This window comes from Bombus huntii, chromosome 4 (genome assembly GCF_024542735.1).
Source record: "Bombus huntii isolate Logan2020A chromosome 4, iyBomHunt1.1, whole genome shotgun sequence".
Lineage (NCBI taxonomy): Eukaryota > Metazoa > Arthropoda > Insecta > Hymenoptera > Apidae > Bombus > Bombus huntii.
In genome coordinates, this window is record NC_066241.1 from 4,876,077 (window position 1) to 4,899,181 (window position 23,105).

Below are 23,105 nucleotides of genomic sequence, written 5' to 3' on the forward strand. Positions count from 1 at the left end.
TGGCTTGGGTGAATTTAGTTTTTAAAATTCAGATACACCGACAACGATTAATTTGCATCTGCGAAACTACGTTATTAATTTGGGTAGCTTTTTGGGACCAAAGACACGAACAAAAGATATTCGACACAAGGTGAGAAGAAATTAGAGATCGACAAGCAGAACTGGTCCCATTAGCAACGCGATCAAAACCATCGAAATTCCGCGTCCCTGTATTTATCATTTCCTGCTACTATCGCGTTTCTCATTCAACGGCTACTCGACGCCCCCGAGAGGTGGCTCGGAAATAAATGTCGCTGCCGAAAGGCGAAGCCCGGAGGTGATCAAGCCCCCTCCACGTCGACCAACTTTTTATTTCTTCCACTCGTCCTTTCTTTCGATTCCTCGTTCGAACCCTCCTTCTTCCCTCTTATCCTCGCGTTAAAAGCTCGCGCGTCATCACACGGACGAGCGTTACACATAATCCGACCGTGGAATTTCTTTGTCGGAGAAGACAGGTTCCCGGAAGACGTGGATGGAAAGGTTGAAATCGCGCGTATTAAAGTTGCCAGGTTGGTTGAACATTCGTGACGAATGGCTATTTAGCAAAGCGATCGATAGAGCAAGCGATCGCTACTTCTTTCGTAAAGCTTAAAAACTTTCCGAGCAAACTTCTCTTTCTTCTTCGCTGAGTGAAACATTGACAAGACTCTCGCGTACGATAATACGAATTCGCAAGAAATTAACGCTCACTCGGTGCAGGCTGGATCGTTTCTGACACATTTTTTAAACTTTCACTCGATCTCCGTCGTTTAAGGCTTAATAAAATACATACATATATATAATGCACGCAGAACGATAACCGTAAAAATCATTAATGCAACGACGATGCGGATAGATCCAGGAGAAACATCGTAGTTGCCAATAAATTTGTATTTTTCTCACGAACGAACAAAATATACGATGGATCGCGATATATTCTCGAACCGAGAATGGAAAGCGGCTAGAAAAATGTGGCAAGTGGACGTCGAGGTAAAGGACTTTGTCGCGGCGCGAGAATTAAACTGGACCGTGTCCGCCCCACCCCCGTCTCAGAAAAATAAGAGACCCTTGCCGATGAAATCGAAACCGTTCTCGGCGATCCGCTATCCCAACAGAGTCCACTTTCCCAACAAAATACCACCACGTTCATCCACTTTCCTGCGACACGATCGTCTCTCCTTTTTTTTTTCTCGTTAACCCGCGTGTGCTGCACGCCGCGCGGCACATTTTTTCCCCTCGCTGTTGCTCTACTTTCTACCCGCGTCTCCTCTTTTTCCGCGAGTCAGGAAAACGAAGAGAGACAGAACGAAAAGAGCCTACGAAGGAAAGAGGACGATGGAATGGCCAGACGATGCACTAATGCGAATAAAATTACGTCTGCCAGAGCTCGTCCGCTATTACGGACTGCTTCATTGGTCGATGAGCGAGGTGGTAAAGAGGAACTCGACTTAAGCGTCGGTATCCGAGAACTCTTTCGTTTCTCTGCGATAATGTATACGCTGCCGGATGATTGCACACCGGCTAATTAATTTTCCAGCATTCTTCTAACTTCCTTCTCGTCTGTTTCACCTTTTCCATCCTTTGCGTTCGGAATGCGCAACGCGCCACCTTTTCAATTTTCTACTACAGCTATCTCGCGCAATAATTTGCCGAGCGAGCGATATTGGTAAACGGACGAGTTACGAGTTGTATTCTCGTCATCCGGGATAACGCGATAACTCGTAATTCGTAACATTTTCTTGCAAAGTTTCGTCTCTTTCGTTACCAAGCTCGTTAACGTCGCAAAGTACCGGTACTCGTCGATACTGGCGTAACACGTCAAATTTCAATAAGAGCGTCGGTTCCATGGTACAGGATGGTGGAGAGGACTCGTCGTAACTCGCAACGATAAATTTTTCCTTTTTCTCCGACAATGTACATATCAGCTCGTGTTTTTCTTCTTCGTCCGTGGCACGATTACGGCATCTACGGTGTAATTAACATCCATAACCATCAAACTGGATTACGAACAATATCCGGCTCGTGCTGCTTCGTCTTGAGATTAGAGAAGGACTGTTAACCGCAGACTCGAACTGCTACTTACTCATTAGCCGACCGGCATTGAGCGTAAAGAAACGGCTCCATGTACATTTACTTTTCAGCCAAGCACGTTGATTATCGGCGAGTGTAGCAGGATCGTTGGCCGAAACTCAATCTGTAAGTACGTTTACACGGTCTGATTAACATCTATGGGTGGAGGAATTAGCCGAAGAATCGTGGAATTCGGTCACGGAGGATCGGTAACGAACGGTGTTTTGGCCGTTGTAAGCGTAACGTTTCGTTTGCACGGATTTTATTAAAGCGACCCAAGGTCCTCCGTCGAAGAAGGCATCGCGCGACAGACGAACGAAGGCCAGACGGACGATCGCGTTGCAGAAAATTCAGCGAACTCTCGTCGCGATCTTTTGGAAAGAACGAGTCGCAAGAAAGGCGATATTCGCGAGATCATCGGCTTCGGACGGTGCTTTCACATTCTCGCAAAAAAACGTTGACCTGCAGCTGCATGAATATTACCGCGACGAATACGGACACGGATAACGATGATCGGCACGATATGACCAAAAACGATCTTCGTCCGTCATTTATTATCGCGCATGTCCACCAGATTCACGCACGAGTAATTTCATTTCTGCTCCATTCCGTGTTTTACTCTTACGGCCGAAGTAGACCAAATAAATCTCCACTTTCTTCCTCGCTTCTTCGATTCTCGTCTTCGCTCTGCTCGACCGAATCTTATTTTTTATTCCTAGTGAGAATGAGAATCGATCCTGCGAGATACACCGTGCCGATCCACTCGTTTCGTACGCGGATAAACACGGCGATTATTTTCTCAAAGTTGCCCCGCAATTTTTCATTTTTCACGTGTATTACTTTCCGCTTTGTAAGATCGAGAAAGCCGGTTGCGAAGACAACGTTCGATACGATTACGGGTGATTAATCGATCGTTGTATCCTCTTCCGTAAACAAGCAGATTGGTAAACGAGAAGGAAGAACGGCAGATACGGGGAAAGGGTAGAAATAAAAGATAGCAGGGCGTTGGTTGTCGCATTGGCAGTGGCCGGGGCAACGAGCGCAGGTGCACGTGCGCATCGCGACGCAGCTACTCTTGAGCCGCCGCCATGACCGCGGTTACCGTGGCGCGTTGCTCTGCCGCAAAAACGTAATTTACGGTCGTAGCGAGTAGAGAACGTCGCAGAGAAACGGAGAAAGAAGGAAGAAAGCAAAAGAGTAAGAGAGCGAGATTGGACCAAAAAGACCGCGCCAGACTTTACATCCGTCCTTCTCGAAATTCTACGCTCAATTGCCGAAGGAGAGACACGCTGCTCTGGATGACGACGAAACGGTACAGAAGAGGACGAACGAGGGATCAGTCGTTAGGGACGATACTTTTCGTGGAATCCTCCGAGGTTTGTCAGGGAAGCAAACGGTCAGAAGAGGCTGGATCACGGATAGCGACAAGGTTTGAGACGCTTCGAACCTGTATACGTACGAAGCCACGGAAGAGCATCGTAAGTCGTTTCAACATTCGCTAGGTTGTCTTGATATTTGCTTTTGGAAACGAACGAACGTTTTCTTCGTCTCTTCGAAATTTTGACAATATCCTTCGTCGTAACGTCACAGCATCGAACACGTTCGAATATCGTTTGTCTCGACGGTTATACCCTCAGCTTCTACGAAACTTTGTCGATATCTTCGCGTATCTAACGAATTCTTTTCGTTTGTAGATATTTCACATCGGTTTAATCACGAAGTGACGTTAGAAATGTACGTACGGTGTTTTTCTTTCGTGATCCTCGTATTCCGTGGTCTTGAAAAACCTCGAGGCTGAGATTCGAACGCCCATCGCTAGCCACAGGACGCCACCAGAACTCGAAGAATCCTCGGAGCAAATAAACGTACGAGAATAAGTCCCTCCTTGTTCGCCGAGTCCCTTGGCGTTCTCTCTGAAGAGAGAAAAACGGAGAAAGAAGAGGAGAGCGTGTACGAGGAAGAGGAAGAGAGATGGAACGAGTCTCCCTCGCCTTCCAGGTGCGCGATTGCTTCTAATTGCCCGCGCTCTGGCCCCAAGGTGCTTCCAAAGTGAAATTGCTCTGTGGCAGCGGAGATCGCGCCAACAGCCGACCGGCGACAACAAGCCCGGAATAAAAAGGGTGCAGGGAAGAGAACTGCCGGGTTCGTGCGCAGCTTCAGAAAGTGCCTGCCATTCGAAGCGTTTTCATTAATTAACCTTCGGTCCTGCGCGAGGTTTTGCGTCATCCTGACGATCTCGGATCAACCTCGACCAGTTTCGTATACGTACGTAGGATGGCTGACGTTCGCAAACACCGTCTTTCCTTTCCTGTAACTCTATGACAAAGCGTCAGATTCCATCGATGGATCGAGTCAAATCTCTCGGATGAATCATTCCGAGAGAGAATATAAAAGGAAATCCGTAAATAGCTATCGTCTTGTCATAAATTTAACGTAAATTTCAAATTATCTTCGACGTGCATTGTTCGAGGGCAACGACGAAAAGCAAAACGAAAAATTAATACAGGGTGTCCTAGGAGGAAACGTCCCGACTGACAAATTACAGGTTCGAACGACGAAACGTCGTTTCCGCGAACGTAAATCTATTCGCTGGTTTAACGATCATTCCTACTCCATCGTAGACGTTTCGTTTCCGATCGTGTCGCTCGCGTTGCGTACTGCTTGTATCGTTTCTTCGCGTATCTTTCGCTTTTCCCTGGACACCCTGTACGTGATCACGTTGCACAAGTTGGAATCAGATCGAGCGATATTCCATAACCAAAGGCGTTCTGGAAAATATCTTTCGCAACGACCGAACGATGGAACTCGAAAGAGAGCCTGTACGTGTCTGCTATAATTAATCCACGCGTCGATCGTAATAATCATTTGGCGCGAAAAAGATCGGTGTCTCGGTCTCGGTGCGAGATGCATCGAGAACGGAGCGTATATTTGCACGGTTTTTGCGCGAGAACTTCGTTATCGATGACCATCGGCGTCTCAGCGCGCGGAATAAAGAAGGTAGGCGTTTCCTCGGCGAGTCGGTTTCGCTCGAATCCCGCGGAACGATCTTTCGCCGGCGCGAAGAGAGGCTTTTTCACTTTACGACGCCGTTGCATCCTCGCGAACTCTCGCTGCGTCTTGTAAAAGTCAATATTTATGAGGATGCTAACCACCGTCATCGCTCATCCCGACTCGTTAACCAGCTCCGCCGGCGTGGCTTTGTGTTTACATCCGAAGGACAGCCATCCTCTTTATTGTCAGCCCTAAGAAAACACGTCCACCGTTGCATCCAGAGTAGCCAACGTTCGTCGAGCCCCGGGCACCATCGCCTTATCAGTATCCGCTCTGTCTGACCACCATATTTTCCACGGTGTTTTTAGTGAAAACACCTTGCCCGCCCGACCAACGATCATCTCTCTACGCTTTCTTACGACCGATCCAGAGAGAGACTGGTCTGCGCGCCAAAGTAAGCTGTGAGTTCTGCCTCCTGGCTACTCTCGGTAGGTGTTTACATTGTTGTATAAGAAACGCACCAGGCTTGCGGAGCTAACTAACCGGACATTGAATTCTAACGAGGGCCGTTCGAGTGGAATTTCAAGCAAGTGTCCAGATCTTTCGTACTGTATTCGTATTGTATCGAGCGAACACTGAGGCAATCGCGAGATCGACAGTCGCGCGTTTTTCGCTCAATTTCGATCGAATCGTATTTCTCCGTTGGAAAGTTTCTTCCAGGGGAAAAGGTTCTTTCGACCTTCTTCCAACGTTAAGAGCTCTTTTCACCGTTGAAAGAATAATCGATATCGGGGTATAAAAGATGCAAAAACGACGAGAAAGAAACGTTCGTGCGCAACGTGCAATCTAAATCCTCCACAAGGAGGCTCGAAGGCATAGGGTTTCCTTTTTCCTTTTTTTTTTTTTTTTTTTTTTTTTTTTTTTTTTTTTTTTTTTTTTTTTTTTTTTTTTTTTTTTTTTTTTTTTTTTTAGACGAAAAATAATGCAAAGAAGAGATACGCGTTTAACGCGAAAAATCGTCGCATCCGCCATCGTGAGGAATTGCCTTTCGCGAAAGGTTGCGCGGATCGAAGAGCGAAGCGTAATTGCGACACGCCAGGAGAAAGGCACAACGTGGTCGAAGTAACAGGTGCCGCGCGAACTTGAACAACGTGGCTCGATTCGAGTGCCGCCATCTCTCAACCGAGAGCTTCAGTCAGCCTTGCGATTAGGTCAGAAAACGGTCGATAAGAAGAGCTCTACCATCCGTGTAGAAAACTGGCGCGTATTGTTCTCCAAGGACGTTCGCGACTTCGATTCAAAATTCTTTAAATCGCACTCACCCTTTGACAATGTTCGGAAGTGACCACCGAGAGATCCGCGAGCGGCTGAAAGATAACATCGTGAAATTCGGGATAGTTTCGCGCCAGCGGCCTTGCGTACAGCTCCTTCGCGCTGCACAGAGCTTCGTGGTACTCCTCCTCGGCATGAAGAAGCTTCTCCGTAGCTCTGTATCGTCTGTCCGTATCTGTAACACGAAGAAACAAAAAACCGACGATCGCGTCACTGATTCACCGGTCAGAGCGTAGCAGCTATCGACATACGCGTCAATAACGGTGATAGCGTAGAGAGCAACCGACTTCTTCGGCGAATAAAGTCGGATCGAAGCGGTGGAAACTCACCTCCTATCGGATCGTACTGTCTCGCGGAGTCCTCGATCAGCAAAACTTCTCCGTGCAACAGGGCAACATCGGCGGCTGGATCGATCTCCGCTCTGGAGCCAGCGAGCAACAATCGAGGCCTGCAGACCCGATACTTCAACAGCACGGGAGCAACCACGGACGAAATAGCTCCGGGAGACGCACCAGGTAGCTGCAATCAGACATGGCAGATGGTCGATAAACGTGTAGCAACGATAAACAGTCGCGACAAGAATCCTAGCTTTCGGTATCGATTTACGCGTCTCGTATCGTAATTTATATTTAATGGAAACGCGCGCGATTCACAGATACCATCGTATATCTGTTTCGACGATATCGATGGATCGATAGAATACAAACAGTAGATCGACAAATCGTAAACGACTGGAAATTTCGTGACGAGGTTCCAATACGTTCAAATACCTTTCACACGTTGTACGCGTAAAAGTGGAAACCGTGAAAATTGTTTGGCGCTGGAAAACCTTGGAAGACAAATTTCAACCGCATGGACCGTCGGAAATTCTGCGAATTGTCCGGAAATTAAAAGCTCGATGATCGATGAAAGGAAATTATCGGATTGACTGGGATATCCAATAATCCGAAGAATCGTGCAGCCGGAGTCTGGTAGTAGGTAATAACCACGTGGCTTTTGTAAAGTACAACTATATTCCATCGACCCATACGTTTTCGCTTCGATCCACGCCTTCGATGAATTCCAACAAAGCCAACAAGTTTAATCGAAGTTTAAATCGAGCCATATAGCCGGACGATGGTAACCGCGAGAGTATCGATTCGTCGGGGCCAGGCAAACGAAAATTGTAATGTGTTGCACGAGTTCGTGGTTGCCCACTGTGCTTAACCCGCGACCTCGTTGGTAACCTTACGCCGGCGTGGCAATTATCGCTGGCACAGTAACGGGTCGGACAATGCAATTTAATCTCGGTTTACAACAGCCAAGCTTACACCCGACGCCGATCTTTTCTAATCGTCGTTCTCGGAATGGCTCGGAAGAGGAGAGCAATCGGTAGACGCGGGGCAAGCGACGCGAGCGAGATTCTTTCTTCTCGACCGAATAATCGACGGTTCAAGGGAATCAGGCAGAGTCGGATGATCCGGTGCGGAGCGTGCGATCACCTAGGATCGACGATACGATCGGTATGATTGGGAAGAATCCGGTAGTCGATGAGCTCCACGCCGAGCGTACCGTTAATCATATTGCGAATTCTTTTTCCGGTGTAACGTGGCTCGCGCGCGCCTCGTTCAGGAATTCGGTGCGTTCGTTTTGTCCAAGTCGAACGTTCCTCGCGACTTTCCGCTCAAGCAGAGTTACGCGCAAGTATACGCGTAACCACGCTCTTAACGATCATCGAACGCACAAAGTCGTCACACCGTTTCTTTCTATCGCGTAAGCCGTTTCCTTTGCAAATTATGATACATTTAAACGACGATACGTACCGAGATAATGTCCGGCGATAAGATCGAGCTTCTTTCACGGTAGAACGTTCGAAGCGAGAGAGAGAGAGAAACGAGAGAAAAAGAAAATCTGCGAGTTCCGCGACCATCCACGAGCGTGTTTTCTCGGTTAATAGATCGGTAGATGAAAACGCGATTAAAGAAAAGGAATGGTCGAAGATACGCATTCGCGGCTCGCGTTACGAGTCCCTTTTATATCCAGGACGATTCTCATCAGCTCATCGCGGGTATAAGAGCGATGCCCGTTCGAGACGTATATACCAACTTCTCGTTTAAACGAGAAGCGCGTTATCTCTGTGACCAAGTTTTTTCACGACCGGCAAGGTACTGATATTACTCTCGATCGGAGAAAGGGCGAATTCGCGTATACGCCCACTCTCGCTTTTAATAAAGTCAAACCGGAATCGTAAAACTGAATCTAAATTGCGTAATTATACCGGTCTGTCTCTCTCCGTTTTCTCCCTTCCATCTGGCGTTTTGTACCCGTTCGATTGCGAACGGCCTCCGCTTCGTTTCCTTCGTTTTCGCCACCCTCCGCCTTCGCTTCTTTTCGATTCTCTCGCAGCCTTCGTGTTTCGCCTCGCAACGTTTCCCTGTCCTCTTTCCGCCGCTGCGATACGAAGACATCGGAGCGAGCAAGATTATAAATTGGCGCGAAATACGAGTACACAGCGCGCATCCCCCGTTGCAACGGCTTTTAAAACCGGCCTTATTCGGCCAAAAGTAAATGCCTTGCAGCACCGGCAGCCGCAACCGCTCGCTCGCCGCTTTATATTGTAATTAAACATTTGATACGAACCAGACGTACGAGGGCTCGCGCGTCTCGCGCTACACGCGATTGCACTTTATGGATGTTAATATTAGGCTAACGATCGAGCCTGCTGCTTTTTTTAATGTATCACTCGCCGACCGGACAGCAACAAAATTACAAGTCGTTCGAGCAAAGGGTTCAAACAGAAACAGTCTGCCTCTGCCTCTGCCTCTCTTACTCTCTCTCTCTCTCTCTCTTCCTCCCTCTTCTCTTCTTATTCTATCTCTTTCTTTGTCTCTTCGTACGCTTCGTGAACGGTGTTCGAGAGAAAAACGACCAAGGATCGCGAATGTTTCCACCGCGCGAATCACTCGAGCCCCTGCCGACCGGAAATTGCCTCTAATTGCCTCGCAAACTTTCATTCTTCATCCTGAATATCCGCGACTCCTTCTCTACCCCCTCCCCATCTTCTTCGTCTTTTGATTAAATCCCTCTCCATTAAGCTTAATCGGATTCCGCTTTATCATCCGTCCTTCGTTTAAACGAGCACGACTCACAAAAGCAAACGCCTCTTTGTCATGTTCAACGCGGTCGAACCTGTTACTGAACCCATTACCAATACCGATAGACCATATTTCTCTGTCCCACGAGTCGTCCGCGATCGAATCCGAATCAGTATTCGATCGCAAGACGAGTCGTTCCAATGGACGAGAGAGAGAGAGAGAGAGAGAGAGAGGGAGATGAGAGGAGACTGGTCGTGCTCGAAGAACGATGCGTCGATACTACAAGATGATAATACACTTTCTTTTTCTGCATACCTTCGTTACCATAATTTTACTAAACGTCCACTATGTATTTACGAGTGTTTAATTTCAGAAATATTGGGTCACCGTATAAATCTATTAGCTTGACAAATTTTCATACATATTTTTCACGCTATCAAATGGACCATCGTAGAACGCTTCGATTTATAGTCGAGTATCAAATATTTTATTTCTTAGCAATAAGAAAGAAGAGTCGATTGAAAAATCTTTTCGCCCCTGTGGAAGCTAAATTCATTCGAGAAATACAATGTTTCCGATCATTTAAACCGAACGATAATACGTACGTATCTAGTGCGTAGAATAATAATATCTAAACGCCACTTGCAAAGTAATAAATGGGAAATATCGATACGAGTCGATCAAAGTTTCTCCGCTTAATAGGATTCAGAAGTTTCGCGTCTATCGAACTGTACGTTTCATACATCGATTCGTGCATGTATCTGTTGAAAATACGCGTACACGAGCATCCTGTCCCTCCCAGACTCATTACGGGACAATGAGCGTCGTTACATCGATCACAAGCCAGACCATTCTATCGAGGCGGAAGAGAGCGGACTATTTCGAGTGGCCACGAGCAGGAGGAGCCGGTCGATGCAACGCGCCGATTAATTTCTCCCGCGTTTGAACGAGAAGTATCGCCAGCTTAAGACGTATAGAAAAACCATTAATCACGATACGATTGCCACTTTAAACTCGATTGGAATTTCCGTGATACAGTTCCTGCTCGATAACGTGACGTAAGAATTCGCACGGATTGTGTCATCGTCGACTAGTAATAGCGAGAGATAATCCGCAGTTCACGAATATCGACCTTTTTATTTCGTTTTATAGCGATAAAGCGAGAAGTTTTAGCGAATTTTACATACCATTCGCGGATATTTATGCCATCGTGGAAAATTCAAACGCGCCTTTTTAATTAACAAGATTCGAAATTATATAAAATATGGAAAGCAGGGCGTACCTTTTTAACATTTAACGAGTGAAACTTTCTACTTATTTCTCGTTCATAGACGTATAGATTCGCGCAAATATCCGCGGTTTATTGAAAACTAAATTTACTTTAAAAAAAAGAAAAAAAAAGGAAAAGAAGGAATAAATATAACCTGAAATGTAATAATCTCGAGATATCTGCATGAATCAGAATTGACTCAGACATATCTATTTAAAGTGAGCGCTATTTGCAACTATATAATGAAACAATCTATCTTAAACGATGGTTCTTGGTCTGGAAAAGATTTTCGAGGCACGCGGCAACGAGGCTAATTTTTTCAATTCGAAGAATTACATCATTGGTCAATTACCGGATAGGAGGAGCTCCAGTTAGAAGAAAGTGGCCGCGACGGCTGATCGAGGGCTGTGCGCGTGTCTGGAATTGTTTTATAAGAGTTGTTCGACTGGGGGAGGGATCTGCTCTTAACAAATGAACCGACCAATTGTTTCAATAATTGAAGATCAAAAACGGTTTTGCGTGTCGTTAATTTTATCAATGATATTTATTTTATTGAAATTTATATCGTCGAACGTATCGAACGTACGCTCTAGTCAAAACATTGTTACCCAATAACGGCTGCCAATAATGGATCGAGAGGTATGATTGTCATGCGACTGAGAGAACGAAGGCCATACCAAGTATATATAGCTCGACACAGTGGTGGCACGGAGAAGAATGTAAGTACTTGCGTAGTACACAGAGAGATACACTTGCTTTGAATAGATCGCCTAAGCCTAAAGAATTTCAGACTCGGTCTCATACGTATTTAATCGTATCTAATTAAAGAATTTACATTGTAAATCGAAGATCGACCGAATAGTTGTATCGAACTTACTCGACGACAGTTTGATCGCAATTTATAATACGATGGAATAATATTTAGTACACATACGCTACAGTAAAATCGTACAGTAAAATTGCTTGGCGTTTAATTAAATAAATAAACCGTACTACGATCGTTTGAATCCGCCTGACTGAAAAATTACAGCTAGTAGAAAGAATCAAGGAACTGCTGTTACATAAACTGTTTTCTCCCGATGGATTCAAATAAATCGTTCGACCGTAAAGCATAAATAATCGCGCGATAAAATTGGCAAAAAATCGATAATATACGTACGGATGCTAAAAACTTCCCAGGTGAATATAAAATTGCGAACATCTCGTATAATTCCGTTCGACAAAAATTGCAAAGAGGGTAGCGACACCCAGGTAGGTCGTCCCACCACTGACGCGCGTCGCTCACTGGGGGTAGGACGAAAACACATTCGGTGGAACCATTGCCGAGTTCCGTTCTTTTCCACTAAATTAACTAAATGGAGAAAATTCGTATCTTTGATATCCTCGTCCCTCCACCGAAATCAAATATTCGCAATGAAAAAATAAAAATTCGCGTCTTTTAACAAAAATCATCGATAATGGACCGAAGAAAAGAAATTCTCGTTTACACTTCGTTAGCTAACGAGGGAAAGTATCTCATCGTTTATTTTTCCACCGCTCTTCTTTCTTTCGTATCTCCTTTCATCGTGTACTTCCGTGTCAAAATTAAACGCTTTCAACGCAAAAAAGTAAATTATCATACATAAATAAATTACCTCCGCTCTATCGATACAAACCGCTGGCGAGGAAATTAAACGGCAAAAATTCCTCTACGCAAGCGAATAAATCTATCGTTAATAATCGTACCAATTTTCTACTCTGAATCTAGTTCAAGAACAAACGAATATTTTCTTGACAAACACCCGGTACAAGTGTGCGCCGCAGTATGTAGACACATGTGACCAGTATGGGCTTTAAGCTACCGGTTTGTGTGCAGGCAAAAAAGCGTGTGAATGCAGTCAACACGCTTAAAGAGAGTGAGAAATGTGTTGGTGCACGCGCGTTCTAGGCCTCGCCCATGCTAGAACGGCCGAACCAATTCGTCGAACCGCTGCAGCACCAACAGCCACTCTCATTCCTTTCGCTACGAGAATCGAATCGGTCTGCCACGACGACAAATGAACGCTTGGAGAACACGAAGAGGCTGTTTGTCGCGTCGTCGATTCGTGAGAACACGGGTGTTAAATGAAAAATCGCGATTCAGCGCGCGGATCGGGCGGGATGCGCGCGATGCATTATACATCGCTGCTTGAAAACTATCGTTCCAGCTGAAACGATTCCGCGAGAGAATTCCGATGAACTTGCGCTTCTATGCATCAAACGACAAACACCAACTACGATCGGTAGAATTTATGTCTCGGAATATTCCACGTTTCGAAAGTTTTCGTACGTTTTATCGTACAGGTTGCTTTAGGAACGAAAGGACACGTGACTCAAACTTATACGAGTGAAAACTAAGCCAAACTCGATTCAAACGTAGACCTCGGATCGTAGAACGTTCGAGTTTTCACAGACTCTCGTAAGCTTTCGGACGCAAGTTGCTTCGAAAGAAGCAGCATGAACATGAATCATTCGAGAAGAGCAATAAAGAGATGACGCAAGAACTTTTTCATCAGCCAGCAGATCGCTGCGAGAAGATCATAAAGGTTGAACAGTCGCTATCGTTTTAATCTTTCGGCGAGAAGATATTCGCCGAAATTCGTCATAACGAAACGACAATGAGCGCTCCTTCCTGCGTAGAAAGCTATGACAGGAAACGCAGATTCACCGGTATTTCCGCTAGTTGACTCTCGAGGTTAGAGCTTCTAATGACTGTTTACGCTTTATGCTGTTCACAATGAAGCCGTTAAGAGTCTTCCGTACAAAGCAAAGTAGAGAAATACGAACTTGGTTTCGTGGAAAACGCGCGACCGGCTATCCTAGATCCTCTAGATCCCCGGCCGAATAATTGGCTCGTCTCAGAAGTGGCAATGCAGCGGTCGAAAATAGTAAAATCGAGCTAGAGGCGGATGACCTGCTTTCGGAACGCACATGTTTCTCGCAACAACGAGCTTCGTTCATCTTCGCCTTAATATCGCGTTCTTCTGTTTCTTCGCTGCGTTAACGATAGCCGTGAGATTAATAGCGCGAACAATACCGACGTGGAGGAGGCGATTATCTTTATGACAACGATTTCAACGTATAATTCTGGTACCACCGACATCTGCTACGCGTCAACTTGAATTTACGACCATTTTCTTCTCTTTTTTCTTAGTCAGACCGACAATTCGAATCTTCGCGAAGAAATTATTTCATAATACATCGTACGTACGTTCTACGTCGCAGGACGACGTATGAATACGATGTAGAAAAGGAAAAATTAGAAAATTAGGATAAAAATATGCACCAGTTTGACGTAATTGTTCAATCAGTTTAATTCTCCACTCCTCGAAAACAGGACATTGTTACAGTCTGACTAAGCCTGTTGGAGCAACCGAGTACACGAGACTACAGTACCCGAATTCACGACACGATGAGCGATATTCCGCGACAATTTCTGTCTTTGTGCATCGTCTGCTCGAGCCCTTTCTATTCCAAGGCAGTTGTTGATAAACCAATTCCGAGAGAAATGGATGGATTTTTTTCGAGATTCAGCTAGTGGAGCCACTTGTTTGGTTGTTCAAAGAGCGCAAAGTGGTGCTAATTCAGCCCTATTGTCGTGGTAGAGAGGCACACAGGATAGATCCTCTCTTTCTCTCTCTCTTTCTCTCTCTCGGCCTGGGCTACGCATTCGAGAATAGACGTTCACTCGGTCTAAATTTGCATGACCCAATGAGGGGCCACTGATCTCCCATCGTCGAAAGTAAATTTCCTGGAACCGTCACTTCGTAACGTATTGCGCGCTGCATTACCCAATATATACATTCGAAAATAGATTTTTCGCGGTACAAGTACTCCTCGATGATACTTTCTAATTTTAGTCAACGTTACTCGACAGCCGACGGTGGAATTTCGTCGTAGAGGCACCGAGGACCTTGCTAATCGCTCTCGACCCACGTCCTCTCTCTCTCTCTCTCTGTCTCCGTCTCTGTCTCCCAAGCTATCGAAATTCGACGCTGCAAAAAGTCGAGACCCGAGAGGAGGCGATTTCGATTCGAAACGCGTCCCTGCAGAAAAAAGCTACCATAACTCTGCTGACTCGCGCCAAGTCAAGGTGATACCTGCCAGCAGACTGCATTAATTGTCGCTGGAATAACGATGGCAGGGAAAAAGAAGGATACACCCACTCGGTTCTCTAGGTCAGCAGGGTGATCTTCAGAGCGAAAAAGGCGAGATAAACGAGCTGTCGGGAAGGACGATTCGCGTGGGTGGTTGCGCGCGTGTCAGACGGCTTAACGGTCAGAATCTGCGCGAGCGAGGCGCATTTGGCTCGCGATAATGCATTAGATTCTGTTCGCTCTTTGCTCTCGCTTCCGTTCTTCCTTTCCTTCCATTTCTCTTTTTTCGTTTGTCCTGTGATTTATCGGACGATCGTTCAACGATCGATCGAAATTACACGCGCGCTATTGAACTCGTTGCAAGTACAATGTAAACGCGTTCGTCTTGCATTTTGTTTAAAAACGCGAGAACCTTGATGTTAATCTACCGAATAATCGTTTCTCGGCAACGACGTTATGATCGTTCGTTTACCAAGTACACGCCTATTTGCAGATATTATCGTGTGCGATCGATCCACGGGCGAATTCAAGGATAACTCACGGATGTTGAGATTAGTTACGATCTTAGATAACGAGTCGCGTCGATCCTTGCCGAGAAGGTTCGTAATATACGAATTTACGAAATATACAGTGGCTCGCGATAAATTTTCAAGCGTCAAAATACTTTTGTAAGCCACCGCGCCTATCTTGTCTTTTTTATCCGTGGCAAGTCAACTTCCTGATGTTAACAAGTAAACGGTCGGGGAAGCTACGAAAGTTTTCACACCTCGGTGTCACTTCGGCGATTTACACCGTGCGCGGATCCTTGAATGGGCGATAAATTTTGCGTGTTTATGGTTCGAGATTTAGCATTTGCACCGGGGCCTTGCAGAAAAGAACGGTATACTGGCGGATAATCGTTTGGCATAATCGATTCGTCGTGTTCGTTAATCCGTGATCGATAAGCAGCAATTTTCTAAACGTTAAAAAGAACACGGCGAAGCGTAGAAACCGAGCGTTCGCGTAGCTCGCACGGTTAACCCACTGACACGGAATCCGCGTGGTTTTTTAGTTCGGCCGGCAAGGTCAGTTCCTGGATCTTTTCGAAATTGGAAAATCGCACGTTCTGTTCCGATCTATCGAAACTCGTTCTATCGTTCTGCGTGAATGAATATCCGGTTTCTCTGGCGGACGAGGGACGCTGCAGGAAATAATGCTAAAAACGTTTTCTACGTGGTTTCGCCACTCTTCTTGTTGTAATTTCGCGAGGTTCGATGGTCTACGGCGAGGCTTACAGTGCAAGAAAGCAACGCACGTTCGCGCGATACACGCATTTTTAATTATCTCTGCTGTTCCTCGATTAATTGTTTCAGCGGTCACATCGACCGACTGCATCTGTTTCGTGGCAGTGACTTAACCGACTGGCTCGATTGAAATTCACTCGATGACTAATTTGTATAGGTGCGCTATTCTCTTTCGCGATACGTATACAAAGAGACGCGTTCCGAAAATGGTATTGGAATCTTTGCTTGCGTTACCAAACGGTTCTGTAGACTCTCGAAGTTTTATCAAGTTTGATGCGACCGTATACCAAGCACACGCATTTCAATCTCGCTCTTTTGAAGTACGCGACATAGAACCGCGATAATTGAGATTCTAATCCCAATCGTCGAATAATTTTTAACCACTGGCTATTTTTTACAAAACAGTTCCGACTAATTTCTTTCGACAGTTTCTTTCATCATCGAAGGTACCCAACTACCAGAGTTTCTAAAATTGTCGATTAAATCGTAGCAGCGAAACGAGGACCACGCTGCTCCTAGAGACCAACAGCCTATCGATAGTTAAGAATTAACTTGCAATCAAACGATTCGATGTTCCGGAACTAATAAAACTGTGTCGCCTGGGTCGAAACCACTATCCTACAAATCACACGAGCGACAATTCGCAAGTGTGCGCGGATCCGTACGGCTTGGGAATTAATTCGCCCTCGGTCGAGTCGGGGATCGCATCGGGAAAGCCTGTCAGGCCCGAAGACGTTGCTTGACGAACGCGTAACGATAATTAATCGTTTCTGCAGCGACATGCGTGCACTAGATCGAATCGTTGCTCGAATGCGCAAACACGCGAGAGAGAAGCCTACGACCGTAGATCGTCTAATCGTGAAATTTCTTATAAACGTAAAACGCGTGAGTATTATTTTTGCAAATTCTCGCTTGCGATATATAAAAGAAAAAAAAGAGAGATGGCGGCGCACGATCCGCGATACGGTTAGGCGAGCAGAAAATCGTAAATGTTTCGGTGAACGAGGCGACGATTTAAGAAATTTCGAGGAAGATCAAGAAATAACGTTAATATGACTCGTGGCAGGATAATTTCTGGCCTCCTTGCATCTTGGCCCGCGTACTATACTTTCACGATCGCCTTCTTACCGAAACAAACGGAGCACAACGCGATTTCGCAAACGAACGCGATCCTAGAGTCATAAAACCAGATCGGGAGAACTCGATGGAAATTTCGGAATAACGACAGCCGCGTTTGCACAACCGTCAGTCTCGCGAAAATGCTAAACGTTTCCACGAAAATTCGATCGAGTATTCGCTCGGTATTCCGTGACTGCGAGCCTCGTTGCTGCCTCTTGCCAAATCGTTCACGACGACGGGCAGAGAGATTCGCTGGAAAGGTGAAACGATCGAACGTTCGGTCTCGCTTTGGCGATTTTCAATTTTTCACTCCATAAAACCGTTCCAATTTTTATCACGACCCGGTACAGACCGGTGCATTTCCGGACAATGCCGCGCTCGCACGATCAAGAGAATAAACATCGTGTACGATTAATCAGACGGTCGACGTTGAACCGTTTACGAGCCACGCAATTCCATAGATTAAAAGTAAGAAATAGGACAAGCGACGATGTTGTAAACATTCTTTTGGAATATCCTTCCTTCGAATTCCTATGGTTCAATTATATCGTTATTAATTTACAGCTACGCGCGGTTACATAAATTATCGTAGAGATAAGTTGCGTGTTTTATCAAAAATTTCGCGTTAATTATATAGCTGGCCAATGGGATCGAGAAATTTACAAAAAGGAGTTTCCGTTTGACTCCGGAGAGGCTCGGTTTCATCGAGGAACGCGTGATTGCCAACGATGAATATCTGATGCATTCGCGAAGTATTCGACGAGAGGGAAAAATGAGCTGGTATTTAGACGATAAACCTGGCATTCGGATGGCCTAACAACGTTTCACAAGAGAGAAACTATTCATACACGATGCAGATGTATGCACGATTCTGGATTGTTTTATAATTAACGATAATCGTGTATATACTTTCGATTCTATTTCACCGTTACCCGTACACGATACTTGCAAGTTACTCGTCGAAACTGTTCTTGAAAATTGTGCGTTTCGTTCTGCGAACAACGCGGGCCGCGTGGTTCGATTCGGTCGTTTTCACAAATTTGATATTTTCTACGTATACATGGCAAGCGACGTGCACGGTGATAAAGCGGATAATACGTACGTAATGATACGTACTACGACAAGGATATTACGAGCAAGCTACATTTCTAAATAGAAAACGAACGTGCAGGCGCACATCGTAAGGAAAATATAATATTATACGCGAGAGAACTCGATACACGCGGCCAACAGACTGGTGACACGCAGAGGAATTAGAATACAGGGGTATACCGTTACGATAATGGTGAAAGTAGAGACACCCACTTGTTGAGCGTTTGCTGTTCCCCGATGCGTCACCACGTTAACCGCGAATTAGCATAGTTATCGTAATTTTGTGCCGATATCGACCACGTTTTGACCTCGTCAGCTTTAAAATGGCTCTCTCCCTCTAAATTTAGATGTCAACGTAGAAACGTTTCAACGAACGTTTACACGAAACATATCCGACGATAACCTTTTTCGATCACGTTTTCATTGACAAGCTGTAACTCGCAGCGTTATCGCTCGTCCACGGTAATCGAGTAATCGTCGTGCTGACTCACGGCGACGACAATTTTGAAGAAAGTGTCCGTTATGTCTGACCTCAAGACGAACGTCGTCCACGGTCGAGCCGTAATTAATACCGCAAGGTCGCCTTTCGATATCTCAACGATTACCTGGATATTTCGTACATTTTTTAATCAATACCAGTATACCTTGATTCGTTCGCATAGAATGTCCGCGTGTGACTCCGAACGCCGCTCAACAACTGGTACAGCTTCGTAATATTTTTAATTGATGACCTTTCTACGTAACGAGAGGCGGCAAGTACGGCCGTTGTTGGCGCACTTTATGACGAAATTTACGTCACGTAGAATTCGATGTTAATCGATTGTGCAGTTTTCGGGCGCGATCAGCGATACATAACACGGTATTGTATTACAATTTAAGGAACGCCATTGCTGTCGCACGACGAGCCAGCGATGGCGACCGAAACGAAGGAAATTGCAATTAGCATCGGCGTTTGGCTCGGCTCGCCTTCCTCGATGCCTCGTCCGCCTACTTTTTCCACATCGATCGAATCCAAAAACGTGCTCGCGATCTACGAGGATATCGAAAGGATGTCAACGCCTTTGCGGAATCGAATTCGAGTTACATTCGCTCGCCTAATGTCTTCGTGCTTGCGAGTGAAGTCATCGGCATTAAAAATGAAAAACGCGTGGGTCCTTCCTCGCCATATTTTGCAAAGCGAAAAAGAGAAATTCCGTTTGAACTTTCGGCGGCGTAGGTGCGTTTCTAGTACAGGACACTTCTATCCAGGAAACGGATATGGTGGATTCGATGATCGGAATCTGGCACGATCTCGAAAATCGGTCGAACTTCTGGGAAACGACGAATTAGCCCGTTCGCGCTAAGGCTGGGTCGATTCTGATTACTAAAACGAATATATCGCGAAGAGGAAACCCAGAGAAGGGAACGTACGAATCCATTTTGCTAACGGGTCTTCCGCCTGGGGGACTTTAAACTTTTAACAAGGATTGCATCTTCGAATTGACCTGCAGTCGATGCCATTATCTCCGTGCATTTTCTATCGTCCATCGCGTCTTGTCACTGTATCATTTCCATAGAAGATAGCAGGTTGCAAACGGTTAACCGCTTCGTTTCGATAACGGTACGACTGAAAGGCGAGCGCGAACGAAAGTCGCGTGCGCCACGTGAGAAATTCCGTGCACGATGTTATAATTCTTCGGGGGATACGACGAAACGTACAACGTACGTAAGTAAGTACACGCTATAAAGGAGACAAGAGGCTTTATATAGCGACACAGAGACGCCGTAATTCATAAAACGAGCTAAACAAGGCGTGGTAGATGTTCAACACAATTCCATGGAAATAACGTTCATCGAGCGAATTGCAAGGAAAAAAAGGTGGTGGCCATCGAGCGGCACGCGCTTATAGTATGCAGCTTAATAAATCTTTGGCTGGCACGTCGAGCCTACAAGTTTTCGCAACGATCACGACCGGCTGGTCTCCTGTCGTTACTCATCCTATTATGCGCCTCTTTTTGCCACGGTGAAAGGAGATCCTTAAAGATGTATCTAAGGTGATATTGTCTCGCAAGACGAATGCGCTTATGAGAGAATAGACGATGGATGGCTAATACGTTTTGTCAAACGTTCGGTAAGGAAAAGTGAGAAAATAGAAAATATTTGGGATATCCTCCTACCGAAGCGTGGTTCGTCAAGAACACGGATATCGTTTGATCCTCGGGACTCGATCAGCAGTGGTGAGAATCGATCGCGTTTTGTCAGATTTTTTCTTAATCTTCTATCCACGATATTCTCCTCGTTGATTATTCTTTCTCGCAGATTGGCAACGCCTACAGTACAGTAAGAACGAACACGATTGGCGAGGGGTTCCAAGTTCACAAGAATGGAACGTGGTACCGAGTCGGCGATCAAAGTATAAAAAAAGGCGAATTCATTAAGAGTGGTGTGATATGAAAGGGGAAAATCACTCAGTGCGTGTCGATTAACCGATGTGCATCCTGGTTACCTACGTTACCGCTCGTTACGACTATCTTTGTACACATACGTACACTGCCGCGCTCAACTGCGATTCTTTCAAGATTTTAGATTTGAATTCCGTCCGACTTTGAGAAAAGTTCGTTCTTATCGATCGAGTCCCTCGGAAGCGAAATCGAACAACTGCGCTTTTCGTCGACTTATCATCTCGTTACATAAGAACACGATTAACGTTCGATCGCCAAGAACAAATGGCATATTCCACAAGTTCATTTGTCGTCCGATATTATTAGATGTTCAATAAATTGCGTCATAAATCGCATCGATAAGCTCCTCCTTTCTATAAATCGTTCGAGATGGAAAGAGGAAAGTCTTGTAAGATATAAGACAATATTACTGGAGAATCTTGCAACGATATATCTTTAGACGCAATTACTGAAAACTGGTTTGCAAGTGGATTAGAAATTATTGTCACACTGTCGTAATACAGGTCTCGCTGGTCTAATTAGTAATTAGCAATTACGCTGGCTATAGTTAGTTCGCGACCCGGACGAACGATCGTCGGTGCATTTATTACGCTTATAGCGTCGCGAGGCTCGTACGCTCGACGACTAATCGATAAGAAGAGGTACTTACATTTGCGCATAACTTTGCAGCGAAAACCGTATCGCGTAATTAATGCGACAATCTTGTATAGCGTAACGTCGACGTGTCAATTATACTTTATTAGCGAGTACGATTCTGTCTGTTAATCCGGACGGATAAACCGCGAATCAGACGAACGAAAGCTTCTCGACAAATTCGATAAAGTCCCTTCTTAATTAAAGTCTTTACTAACGCGTCCGAGTTCCACTAAGAAATTGTCGATTCTCGACTCTTTTTACCTTTCAATTTTTTCATCGATGATTCATTCTATCTCAGCTTCAAAAATTCTTTCGAACGTACGATTTGGCTTCCAATCGCCACTATTAACGATAGCAGTCGCACGAACGAAAGATGGTTCGCGACGATCTCCAACTTTGGTAACGAGTCGCGCGTCCTAACAGAAAATTTTAATCTGGAAATTTGTCTCGAATTGGACGCAAGTCCGCGAGCGTATCGCGCGCGGAATATGCGTACGGCTGTCACGTGGAGCGAAGGGAAGGAATTTCTCGAAAGGTTATCGGGTGAACGAGAACTAGAGGGCTTTACGACCGAGTGATATAACGTAGAACGGGGTGACAACGCACGCGAGGCGATAAATCGTAGCTCGACACGAACCACTGCGTCGATGCCATTTTTGTTTCCTCACGTGGACCGAACCGCGATCAAACGCAATCTCCATTCCGCTTCCGTTTCTACGTTTCTTTCTTCTTCTCTTTTCGTTCGTATATTGTCAAGTTGCTGCGTAAATTACAAAATTGATAGAACAAAGGGCGCAATTTACGTCGCGTAAACACTTTGAAATTTCACTAGCGTCTGATTCATTTTTTGTAATGCGCGTTCAGTTTCTCTCACGAGCCACTCCATTAGATCGTCGAAGATATAAATCTGTGGCGTTTCGATCGAATACAAAGTTTTCTCGCAGATTATCGTCCATCTCGATGAATTGTGCACAGGCGAATAACCGCAGCTCTATTTTCGTAAGCACCGATAATCGATCCACGGCTTTCCTCCATCGATACTATTCGACATTCCAAGTTCTTTGGCGGATATTATCGTATTACTTCGCGCCACGCCGTGTACTATGGCCGACTTAATACGTAGACCGGGGATAAGCAAATGCCCGTAGCAATTACTCACTCAACTTGAACCGCGATCGCTCGTAGATCGATAACAAAGGTTACACGAACGCTTGATTCACTATTATTATGTTATTATTACAATCTGGCTCGCACTCCGGCACGAGGAGAAGCTACATCAGCACTGTATTTACCTGTAGAAAGATACGAGCTGCGGGTAGATGCGTCGTATCAAGATCTCAAAAATTAATTTGCTTCTAATTGCAAAGCAACCGTTCATTTTCTGTCCTTATCGCCGTCTCGAACGATAAAGCGAGATCGAAACGACTTCTATTCGTTTCGATCGAATAGAAATATCGCGTTGAGTGAAACTTCGAGTCGTGCGTGTAATACGTAAAACGCACGAAAGTAAATAATACTACGTTTATAAAATTTCTACTTCTTTCCGACCGTGCACGTGTTACTACGCCGAAGAAGTTATTATTACCAGCGAACCAAGCTGAATCGGAAGATTTCCTCGATTTCTTACCAGCGTGTGAAATCTCTTTGACTCTCGAGCGATTATC

The 23,105-nt window shown here is 45.3% G+C and overlaps 1 protein-coding gene across 2 annotated transcripts in view; it reads right to left on the reverse strand.

The window, feature by feature from the left end:
• Positions 1-23,105, reverse strand: part of LOC126864922 (rho GTPase-activating protein 20-like) — a 179,295-nt gene that overhangs the window by 132,021 nt on the left and 24,169 nt on the right. For both annotated transcript variants that reach the window (XM_050616812.1, XM_050616811.1), the window contains exons 2-3: positions 6,741-6,930; positions 6,402-6,586 (exon numbers count right to left, since the gene is read on the reverse strand). In XM_050616812.1, the coding sequence (XP_050472769.1) occupies positions 6,402-6,586; positions 6,741-6,930 (375 nt within the window). The remainder of the gene's footprint in view (positions 1-6,401; positions 6,587-6,740; positions 6,931-23,105) is intronic.